The 10,736-nt window shown below is 63.0% G+C and overlaps 1 protein-coding gene across 1 annotated transcript; it reads left to right on the top strand.

The window, feature by feature from the left end:
* The first annotated feature begins 4,217 nt into the window (after window positions 1-4,217).
* LOC106981894 (uncharacterized) lies at window positions 4,218-10,618 on the top strand. The gene is made up of 7 exons (XM_027052247.2): window positions 4,218-4,967; window positions 6,479-6,562; window positions 7,104-7,192; window positions 7,610-7,795; window positions 8,458-8,595; window positions 8,845-9,061; window positions 9,617-10,618. The coding sequence occupies exons 1-7, from the start codon at window positions 4,766-4,768 to the stop codon at window positions 9,910-9,912; spliced, it is 1,212 nt and encodes a 403-aa protein (XP_026908048.2). The 5' UTR covers window positions 4,218-4,765; the 3' UTR covers window positions 9,913-10,618.
* Window positions 10,619-10,736: the final 118 nt, after the last annotated feature.

Here is a 10,736-nt window from a genome sequence, read left to right as displayed (position 1 = left end):
CATCGCCCCCTGGAGCCGCAGAGAAGCGTCGGCTGCCCCGGCGGGTCTGGCGGGGTGGGGGTGGGGGGCTCGCCCCAGGAAACATGAATGCGAATGCGCACGCGCACAGCGGCACCCAAACCTGACCGTAAGGCGGTCTCGAAACAGGCAGAACCGAGAGACAAACTGTGGTCCAGGCACACGGTGGAAAAAGTACAGCCATGGCAAAGAATGAACCGCGGCTCCAACACGGATGAACGTTGCGGGCATGATGTTGACCAAAAGCAGCCAGGCTACCAGCGGGCACTGTGACTCGACTTATTATGGCGAGTTCAGAAACTAGCGGCAGTCAGCCGTTACTAAGGGACCCATCCATGGTGGCAAACCCATGAAGAGTGGCAGGAAACGATCATGAAAGTCACACAGCAGCAGGAACTGCTGGCAGAGGGAGGGTTTGTGAGTGACGAGGAACCTTCTGGAATCCTGGTCATGTTCTATTTCTTTTTTTTTAATTCATATTTTTAAAGTTTATTTTATTTTTGAGAGAGAGAGATAGTGCTAGCGGGGGAGGGGCAGAGAGAGAGAGAGAGAGAGAGAGAGAGACACAGAATCCGAAGCAGGCTCCGGGCGGTCAGCACAGAGCCCGACGCGGGGCTCGAACCCACGGACCGTGAGATCATGACCCGAACCGAAGTCAGGCGCTTAAGTGACTGAGTCACCCAGGTGCCCCATTGTAACTCTTTTAGAAGTACACGTGTACGTGAGCCCCCACTGTGCCAGGTCCTGGGCATCGGCCGTGCAGACCCCACCCAGCCGGCCCCTGATTGAGTTCCAGTGAAGGTGTGAGCTTCCCCTCTGCCCGCTGGACAGTGGGGGTGCAGCCCCTGCCCCCCTCACTGCCTCCATTCTCTCTTGGTCTCCCAAGCATGTGCCGAGAGGGCTCTGAAGGTGACTCCTCCGTTGTGCTCTGACATCTCCCTCTGCAGTGGGGGAGGTGCAGCGGCCCGGAGGGGGTCCTCCGGTCCCCTTCCCTCTCTACACCAGCACGTGTGGCCTTGACCGGGGGGGCCCAGCCCTCTCTCCTTTGCCCCCACCCCCACCCAGTCTGGGAAGATTATGGTGCAAACAGCTCTCCCTTGACTCCCAGGCTGCCGGGCCTGGACGCAGGCCAGCGCCCTATGGATCCTGCGGGCTCAGGGCCAAGAGGCTGGGATGGGAAGGACGTTTCCCCCAACCTGTTTACAGGGACCCAAGGCCGCTATCTCCAGTTCCAATCTGCTGCCTCCCTTTATCTCCGTGGGGCCAGCCCCTGGTTCCCAGCAACGGCCTCCCGCCACTCACTTCCTGCCAGCGGCCCAGCGTTACAGGAATACGCACGCTGAACTCGGCTAGTGCGTGTGTGTGTGTGTGTGTGTGTGTGTGCGCTGCGCCCACACCCCAGGGCCTGCACCTGGAGGGGTGCCAGCGAGCCCGGGGTGCCACTAAAGCAGCCACTCTGAACTCACGTCTTGCCCCTCCCCCCCGCAAGCCTGCCCAGTGTCCTCCCAATGCACCGGGGAGTGGCAAGTAGACATCTCCAGAAGGCCAGGGAGGGGGCTATCTTGGGGGCCTCCCTGGAGAGTCCTCCGTGGACAGACCAAGGCAGGACGAATGTCTGTTCCTCAGCCATTCCTGGCCTCCTCTTGCACGGGGACCCAGGGCCCTCCATGGTCAGAGCTCCTGACACGGCTCCTGGACTCCACGCTTCCCCAGGGAAGGGGTGTTGGGGGGAGTCAATCTGTATGTCCCCTTTTGTCTCTCATTCAGCTGGGATTACTGTGGGCCAGGGCCAGCCCGGGCATACAGGACACTCCAAAGGCCGAGGGCATCTCGGCCCTTTCCCATAACTTGCGGGCGATGGGAAGGGACGATACTGACACCCCCCCGGAAGGCAGGCCATCTCCCTGCCCTGCTGGCGCTGGGGCCAGAGGGGCTTCCTGGAAGAAGGGACCTCTCAGCTGAGACCCGAAGACTCAGAAGGCGATAACCAAGGACGCGTGCCGATGGTTTCCGGGTAGAAAGGACACAGGTGCAAAACCTGGGGGTGAGAGCGAGGCCGGTGCACAGCGCATTCGGGGAACAGAGGTGTTGCCATCTGGCTGCCCTGTGGTGAGAGGGAGGGGCTAGACCCAGAGCCAGGGCTGTGGGGCGGGGCAGACCCGGAGGTGGCCTAGCCTAGGGCTGTGGCCTTGGGGGAGGAGGCAGCTGATGTGTGGGGTGAGGCGGGTCTGTGTGTGCAGGAGACTATCCCACGACCTTAGGCCTTTGACCTCCAGGGATGGCAGCTGGTTAGGGGGCTGGGCTCTCCTCTGAGGGGACAGACTTAAGGGGTCTGCTCAGTGACCTGGGGTAGAGGGGAGGGGGTGCTCACAGGCCTTCTGCTTTCTCCCTCCAGCCTGGGGGCTGTGAAGTGCTCCCAGCTTACCAACAGGATGACTCCGATATCAGCCGCAGCCAGGGACACACACAGGCACACGCGCACAGACACGCGTGTATACACACACGTGCACAGGCACCCTGCACATTTGTACACGCACGTACACACACCTACACAGACACATTCACACGTGCGTGTACACACACGTGTGCACCTGCAAACACATGCTCACACGCGTGCGCACGGACACACCAATACCTGTATACGTGTGTGCACACAGATACACACAGACACACATGGGCGTAGACAGGCCCCCTAAGACCCAGCCTTGGTCAGAGGGCCTCCCCCCACGACAGGGTCCCAGAAACCAGGGCCTCTTTGCTCCAGGCCCCCACCCCTCCGGCCCCCTCCACCACCAAGGTGTGGCGGGACTGGGGGGACTGGCCCCGGGAGGGGGGCGGAGGGGAGGCTTGGACTGGGTGATGAGCCCTGTTAGGCCCCAGCTTCCCCCAGGAAGAGGCCGCCTGTCTGGGGACCCACCTCTTTGCCCCTTACTCCCTGCTCTCCTGAGAGCCACCATTGAGGCCCCAACCCCTCCCTTCCTGCCCACAGAGGCCTCTGCTCCCCACCCCACTTCCCAGCAGAAGGGCTGGAGCCAGACTCCGAGATAAGGGGCTTGTTTTCCAAGGGCCCGGAACTCAGTGCAGATTGTGGGTCAAGGCCAGAGGGGCACTGGGGTGGGGGAGGGCACGATGAGCCTTTACTTTAGACGGGGGTCCTTGCGGCCACTGATCCCACGGGGACTTGAGATTTCTGCCCCTTCAGGATGCCTGCGCTAGGCTTGGGGGGGAGGGGGAGAGCCCCGGGGAAGTTGCCCCGACCTTGGATACAGCTGCCTCTCCCCCCCTGCTCGATTCTCCGGCCAGGCTGGCCTTCCTTTGAGACCTACCCCAAGCCTTTGCCTCAAGTTCTCCCTTTGTCTGGTTAGCGACCTGCTCTGTCTTCAAAAGTCAGCCCAGTCACTGCTTCCTCCGGGAAGCCCACCCTGATGCCTCAGCCAGGCCTGCTGCAGCAACCCCCCCGCCCCCGGTGGTGCTGACATCCCCCCTCTTCCCAGTGCTCCTCTCTTGGGCAGCATCCTGTCCCCACCCTGAGGACCCGAGCTCCGAAGGCAGCCTGGCCTTACTCTCCCTCACCCCCAGACCCAATTTGGAGCAGGCACATGGCAGACCTCCGATGAAGGTGTCGGTGTCCTCTTTGATCAGGGGTGCCCTGACCAGAGCCGAGGGTGCCTCTTCTGGTGAACTTCGGCCCTTCGGGACCAACTTCCTCCCATGGGGGACACACATCTGTGGCCGTACTCCAGGAAGGGGAGCAGCCGAGTGGGGCTGGGCACTCAGAGGGAGGCCTGTCCTTCCGTGTGAGGAAGGGTCACGCTGCAGAAGGTCCAGTCTGGGCTGAGTCACCGTGCGCCCCACAGCAGCACCACCAAGCCCCAGGGCCCTGGGCTGTGGCCAGTAACAATGATAATAGCAGCAGCAAGAAGTAAGCACTCACACGTAGCACTTACCCACAGCCAGGCACCAGGGTCAGCACTGAACACATTAGGTCAGGGACTCCTCAAAGCAGCCCATTCTGCAGTGGAGGAGACTGAGGCACGGGGAGGCTGAAAGGCTTGTCCAAAGCCGCACAGCTGGTAAGTGAGGACTGAGTCAGTCGGTCCCCTTCACTATTACCCTGCACTGTACCTCAGTTGGAGGTAGCCCACCCCTTCAGGGCAGGGGGTATGGAGGAGGGGGCTCCTCCTCTAATTAGCACCCCTCTAATTCTGCCTCCCATTGTACCCCATGAAGTGGGACGCTCAGACCGCTTGTGCCATCCTCTATCCCTCTGCCTGGCATTTAGGCCATGCCTGACACGCAGGAGGTCCTCAAAAAAATCCATATCGAAAAAAGCAGATGGCGGGATGCTGTTTTTTAGGGGCGACGGAAAGTAGTGGTTCAGAACGGGACCCTGGGGACTCCGGGGACAGCCGGCCGGGCCACCTCCGCCACATGTGACTGTAGGCATTAGCTGGTGCACGGCTCAGTTTCCCCGTCTGTGACTCCCTCCCCCCCAGGCCCATCTCGCGCCGTGTCCACCCCGCGAAGCCCGAACTACAACTCCCAGCGTGCCTCGGCACCCTCCTGCCCGAGCCTGCGCAGTGCCCGCCGGGACGAAGTCCGAACTACAACTTCCAGCATGCCGCGGGGGCTCCCGCAGGCCCTGGTCAGCGGCCGAGGTCGAGGTCGGGGAAGCCGTGCCGACCCTCGCCGCTCCGGGTAGCGCTCGCCCGGGAGGGTCGGGGTGGGGTCGGGAGCTGCCCCCGCCATGCTTCGTGGACTGGCTCGGGCCGCGGTCCAGCGGCAGGGGGCCCTCCGGACGCGGGGGTCTGGGGGCGGGGCGGGGGTCCCGGTGCACGTGGTGGACCTGCGCAGCGACACGGTGACCAAGCCCGGGCCGGCCATGAGGCGCGCCATGGCCGAGGCGGTCGTGGGGGACGACGACTACGGCGAGGACCCCACCGTCCGCGGTGAGCCGGGTGTGCAGGCCGGGGCCTGGGGTCGTCGCCGAGACCCCGGGGCGCTGTCCGTGGTGCTGGCGGGAGAGGCGGCCCCGGGCGCGCGGGTGGCGGCTCAGCTGCAGGCTGGGCGTGAAGCTCTGCGGGCCTAGCTGCTCAGTCTGTTAGGGATGCAGAGCCCCAGGTCCCACCCTTCCACCTGCTGAGGCAGAATCGGCACGCTAACAGGATGCCCAGGTGATGCATGTGCACACTGAAGTGTCATGCCACTGCTGGAAGAGATGGGTGTGGTCTCACCTTGCACAGGAGGGCTCTGAGATCAGCATCGCAGCGAGTGTGGCACACAAGGTCTCATACCCAGTAAACGGCAAGGCAGTATGTGAGCCCAGGTCTTTTCTCTAAAACCTGTAGCTCTTGTCCTGGACCCACTGTCTTTCCACGTGAAGATAAACAGAAAGCCGCTCTAGATAAGGGGGTTTTCCGCAGCCTGCACCTCTCAAGGAGCGGGCTCCAATAAGCTAGGGAGCGTTTTCAAGTGACACAGTGACAGCACTCCCACCCTGGGTTGACAGTTGCGGACCACTGCTATTGCTGGGGTGCGTACAACCCTCTCCGGTGCCGGGGACAAGCTACAGGTTGCCACTTGAGCCCCCAGGGCCTGTCTGTGGGGCCAGATGGCGTCTGGTGATCATGAATTTTGCAGACACCTACTGTTGCCTGGAACTTCAAAAATGCTGAGCCCACTGCTTAGTAGGCATACCACCATGGGGTGGGGGAAGTGCTGGGGTTGACATGTGTCCACAGAGAGGGCCTTGACAACTGGGGGTGAGCGGAGGCATGGAACTCACAGGGAAGGGGGACTTTGCAGAGTAGCCTCCTGAAGGGTGAGTGGAGCCCCCAGGCAAGGAAGGGAGCCAGCTCACTGGGTGGTGAGAAAGGTGTTTAGGATATGGATAAGGGAATGTGGCTGGAGCGTGGGGTGCCGGGGCCACCCCTGTCCCTGGAGGTGGAGGCAGAAGGCAAATCCCACTGCCCTTGAATGTCATGCTGAAGACTTTGGACTTGATGCCACAGGCAGAGGGGAGCCACAGCAGGCTCCAAAGCAGGAGCCAGAAGCCCCGCTCACCCCCTCCCCGAGTCCCCCCTCTGAGAGCTCCTGTCCTGTTCTGGGAGAGGAAGTCAGCAGAGAAACCGCAGGGCCCCACCTGCAAGGGGCTGATGGGAAAGGAAGTGAGACAGGTGTGAGGTCTGGATGGGAGAGGGGGGTTCAAACCACAGTTTCAATTGGGGGAGGGGGGGAGAGACCGTGGCCCAGGAGGAGGCTGGGTGTAGAGGGTTCAGTGAGGGGCCTCTGGACCCAGATATGCGGTCACCAAGACCACAGACTGTGCAGCTGGCAGACCAGGGCTCTTGTCTGGCTTGGCCACTCACCTCATCACGACATGGGCTCACGGTTATGAGTGATGCAAGGAGACTGCCATTGTTGATGAATCCTCCTTGCACCCCATCCCTCTCCTCCTCAGAGCCGCAGGAAAAGGCAGCCACGCTGCTGGGAGTGGATCGGACCTTGTTCGTGCCCACCAACACCATGGCCAACCTTATCTCTGGTGAGCGGTGTCGGGTGACTCTGCCCTCCAGCCCCTCCCTCCGTGTTTCTCTCCTTGGTGCTGGAGGCGGGGCTGGGACAACATCAGTGGGGTCCTGAGCCATCTGGATTTCTGTTGGGCTCAGTCAGGAGGGCCCCTAGCAGGAGGGGAGGGGGGGAGGAGAGTGAGGCCAGCGTGTCTGCGCTCCTCCCCCAGCTCCCTCCCCAGAGGCTCTCCCTGGGCCAGCCCTCTCCACACTGCCCTGTCTCCAGGTTCTGGTAACCACAGCCTTCTCTTGCCCCTTAAGGCCTGGGGGATCTTGCACGGTCCCTTCTGACTTCCCTACATGCTGCCACACCTTTAGAAGTTGTCCCTTTGTTAAACTCTCTGGCTCCCCAGTGCGCATGCGCCCTCGGTTTCCTGCGGGGCCCGACTGAGGCTCGTGCCCGGAGCTGCTTGGCCCCAAGGGGCAGCACCGTGGTGGGCTTCCAGTGCAGGAGACGCTCTGCCTGTGGGCCCCGTGGCACTCAGAGCCGACACTGCCCTCCCCCATCTATCTCAGTGATGTGTCACTGCCAGCGCAGGGGCTCCCAGCTCCTCCTCGGGCAGGAGAGCCACCTCCACGTCTATGAGCAGGGCGGGGTGGCTCAGGTAAGGACCCGTCACCCCTCACCTGGGGCCAGCACGAGCTGCTCAGCATTTCTGGTGGGAACCTGCTTTCCAGGCACCGCGATGGGACCTGCAGAGGGAAGAAATGGCCGGGTGGTGGCGTCTCTAAGGAGGCGGGAAGGAGAGCCATCCCCAGACTGACCACGTGGGGGCAGCCGCGGCTCCGGCCGCCACGGGGACACCGGCTGTGCTTGGTATCCTGCTGCCCCCTAGTGGGTACCCAGAGCACGCGGCCCTTGATTGCTGGGGCGGGGGGTGGGGGGAGCGCGCTAACCCTCGGGCTGCAGCACAGGGGCAAGGCTCCAGGGTCCAGAGCTGGGGACAAGCAGACAGGACAGAGGTAGGAGGTGACCCTGAGCCCCTGGACCTGATCCTGAATCCCCACCCCAATACCTGCAGATTGCTGGGGTGCACTCCCACCCCCTCCCAGACCTGCCCCATGGGACCCTGGACCTGGCTGAGCTGGAGAGGATGGTCACACGGGGCCTGGGGAGCCCCTACCACCCGGTCTGTGAGCTCATCTGCCTGGAAAACACCCACAGCAGCTCGGGGGGCCGGGTTCTCCCCATCGACTACCTACGCCAGGTAGGCCCTACCCCACTTCTGTGCCCCCCACCCCACCAGCCAGCTCCTGGCTTCCTGTCCCATGGGGCCCCTCTCCGGGGATTAGGTCTCTGACACGGGCCGTGGGTGCCCATCGCAGCCAGAAGTGTTGTGGGAGGACATGTGGTCCCAGGCTGCAGATGTGAAGGGCACCATTGCCCCACTTTAGGCCGAGAACAGAGACCCGTCCCCCGCCCCTCCCTCCCAGGGAGCCCAGAGTAGCACCAGCTTGTGCAGGAACCGTCCCACTCCCCGGTGTGAGAACCTGAGTGCTGAGTCTCCAGACCTGCCCTTTGCCTGTGAGAAGGGCTGAGAGCATCTCCTTCACGGAGCAGGGGTGCGGCCTGGGTAGGAGGGGCATCTACCGCTCTGGCCACAGCCACCGTAGGCGTGAGATGAAACGCTCACCGTCAACCCCCTTTCCTAGAGGACGGCACCCAGGTCCAGGCAGAAGATGTGCCTGCTCAGGTCCCAGGCGGCCAAGCTGGTCACCAACCCAGCTCTCTTCACTCCGTACCCCCCACCTCCCACCCCCGCCGTGGCTCCTCCAGGAACCAAACCCCGTGACCTTCTGGAGACCCATCCTCCCTCGGCTCCTGCCCCAAGCCCAGCCCCTCTGACTGTGGCCTGCACTTGGCCCCCAGGTGCGCCTCCTGGCCCAGAGCTGCGGGGTCCGGGTCCACCTGGACGGGGCCCGGCTGATGAACGCTGCGGTGGCTCTGCACGTGCCCCCCGCCCGCATCGTGGAGCACTGTGACTCTGTGTCCCTCTGTTTCTCCAAGGTGGGGAAGCCACCGGCTGCCTCCCAGACACAGGGTGATGGGGGTGCCCACAAGAGGAGTCGGAGCCGGGTGCCTGAGCTCCTATGAGGGCCGCTGCTGGCCCCGGGCCCCTCAAGCCCCAACCCCAGATGGGGCCACGGTGTCTGCCCTTCCCTGTCCCCTTCACATCCCCCTCCCCCCGGGGTGAGAGGACAGAGATGCACACCTGAGGGCGCAGGCACGCGGGACTCTCTCCTCTCTTCCTCCCAGGGCCTGGGCGCACCGGTGGGAGCCCTGGTTGGGGGGCCCAAGGACTTCATCGAAGGAGCCTGGCGCCTCCGGAAAGCCCTGGGCGGGGGGATGCGCCAGGCGGGGGTGCTGGCCGCAGCTGCCCTGGTAGGGCTGGCCGCAGCTGCCCTGGTAGGGCTGGCAGACGTGGAGGAGGTGCTGCTGAGGGACCACCAGAACGCTCGGAGATTTGCCCAAGGTGCCCGGACCTCATGCCCCCTCCCTCACCTCCTTTTGCTCCCGGAAGAGTGCCTTGGGGGTCCCCTGCAGCGGGACCCAAATCCCCAGCAGGGCCACATCCTTCTGATTCTGGAACACGAGGGTTAAGCCACCGAGCCATGACGGGTCGGGCCCCGGGGGCGAGGGTGGTCTCCCAGACCACGGGGATGCGGGGCCCGTACCACTAAACCCTCCACGGGGGTCAGGAATTCTCATTTCCTGCGGGATCCGGCAGAGTGGAGCCTCTAACTTGGGCCTTACGTTTCCTAATTGAGTCCTCGAAACAGCCCCTTCGTGTCCCCACTTGAAAGAGGAGTAAACTGAGGCCCAGAAAGGTTAACTGATCCGTCCAAGGTCACACAGCTAGTGCAGCCAAGTCTGTGGGACTCTGAAGTCCGTGTCAGGATTCAGGGTCTCTCTTTGCCCCACTCCCGTCGGGCTGCCCTCTGCCTTTCCCGGGGCGACAGGGCCGGACGGTGGAGGCGGTGGTGGGGTCCTGGGGTCGGGCTCCACTCACCATGGGACCTGGGCCCAGGGCTCCAGGAGCTGGCGTCCCCTATCTGCTCCGTGGATCTCGCCGCCGTGGAGACGAACATGGTGATGGTGACAGTGGACGGGCTGCCGCCCCAGGAGCTCTGCCGGCGTCTGCAGGCCGTGAGCGCTGACGAGGTGGCGCAGACCGGCCGCGCGGTGCGCGTGCTGCTGTTCCCCTGGACCGGGCGGTCAGTGCGCGCCGTGTGGCACCGCGACGTCTCCGCACGGGACACCGAGCTGGCGCTGAGGAAGTGGGGGTTCGTGCTGAAGCAGCTGGGGGCCCTGAGGACGGGGTGACCGGCCCCCGGGCCCCAGCCGGGCTCCAGGCGGGGAGTGGAGGTGTCCCGAGGGAGCAGGAGGCAGGAGAGGCAGTAAAAGGACACCCCGTGTCCCCCTTGTCTCCTTGGACCCCTGGACTTCCCACGCCTGGGGCGAAACCTTCCTCTGGCACTCATTCAGCAAGCCCGGAGCGCCTCCTGTGTCGGGAACGGGGACAGGGACGGGGTGCCACAAATGCCGACAGGAGGGACCCCATTCCAGCCCCTCACCAGAGCCCAGGAAGCAGCCAGGGCAGGGCCTCTGCTCCCAGTGCACGGAAGGGGAAGCGGCCCTGAGCCATCTGCTCAGAGTCATGCAGCAAATGAGCGTGTCCTGTGCTCGTATTCGGGGACACAGGGGGGAAAGGTGATAGGAAAATCAGAAAGGGGCAGCGGGGCGCTGGATGGCAAAGAGCAGTAACTCCCGTGTCGGGGGGCTGGGCTTCAGCCTGTATTCATCTCTATGCATTTTCCTTTTTTAAAAATAAAACTTCTGGGGCGCCTGGGTGCCTCAGTCGGCTGAGCATCAGACTTCTGCTCAGGTCATGATCTCACGGTTTGTGAGTTCGAGCCCCACGTCGTGCTCTGTGCTGACGGCTTGGAGTGGAGCCTGCTTCCGATTCTGTCTCTCTCTGTGCCCCTCCCCTGCTCACGCTCTGCCTCTCTCTCTCTCTCTCTCTCAAAAATAAATAAACATTAAAAAAATAAGATAAATCAAATCTCTTGCTTACAAAAGAATATGTCTTTACCGTAAAGAATTTGGGATTGGATCTCGTTTTTTAGCAACTCCGGGGGTAATTTAGG

This window comes from Acinonyx jubatus, chromosome E1 (assembly GCF_027475565.1).
Source record: "Acinonyx jubatus isolate Ajub_Pintada_27869175 chromosome E1, VMU_Ajub_asm_v1.0, whole genome shotgun sequence".
NCBI classification, from domain to species: domain Eukaryota; kingdom Metazoa; phylum Chordata; class Mammalia; order Carnivora; family Felidae; genus Acinonyx; species Acinonyx jubatus.
Note: the sequence above shows the minus strand (reverse complement) of the source record. Positions and strands in the feature narration are given on the sequence as shown.

Bases quoted from the DNA above. Each gene is read 5' to 3' on its own strand.
- LOC106981894 (XM_027052247.2), top strand. From the start codon at position 4,766: ATGCTTCGTGGACTGGCTCGGGCCGCGGTCCAGCGGCAGGGGGCCCTC. The intron at 4,968-6,478 runs GTGAGCCGGGTG...TCTCCTCCTCAG, and splicing joins CGAGGACCCCACCGTCCGCG to AGCCGCAGGAAAAGGCAGCC. The intron at 7,796-8,457 runs GTAGGCCCTACC...CTTGGCCCCCAG, and splicing joins CCATCGACTACCTACGCCAG to GTGCGCCTCCTGGCCCAGAG.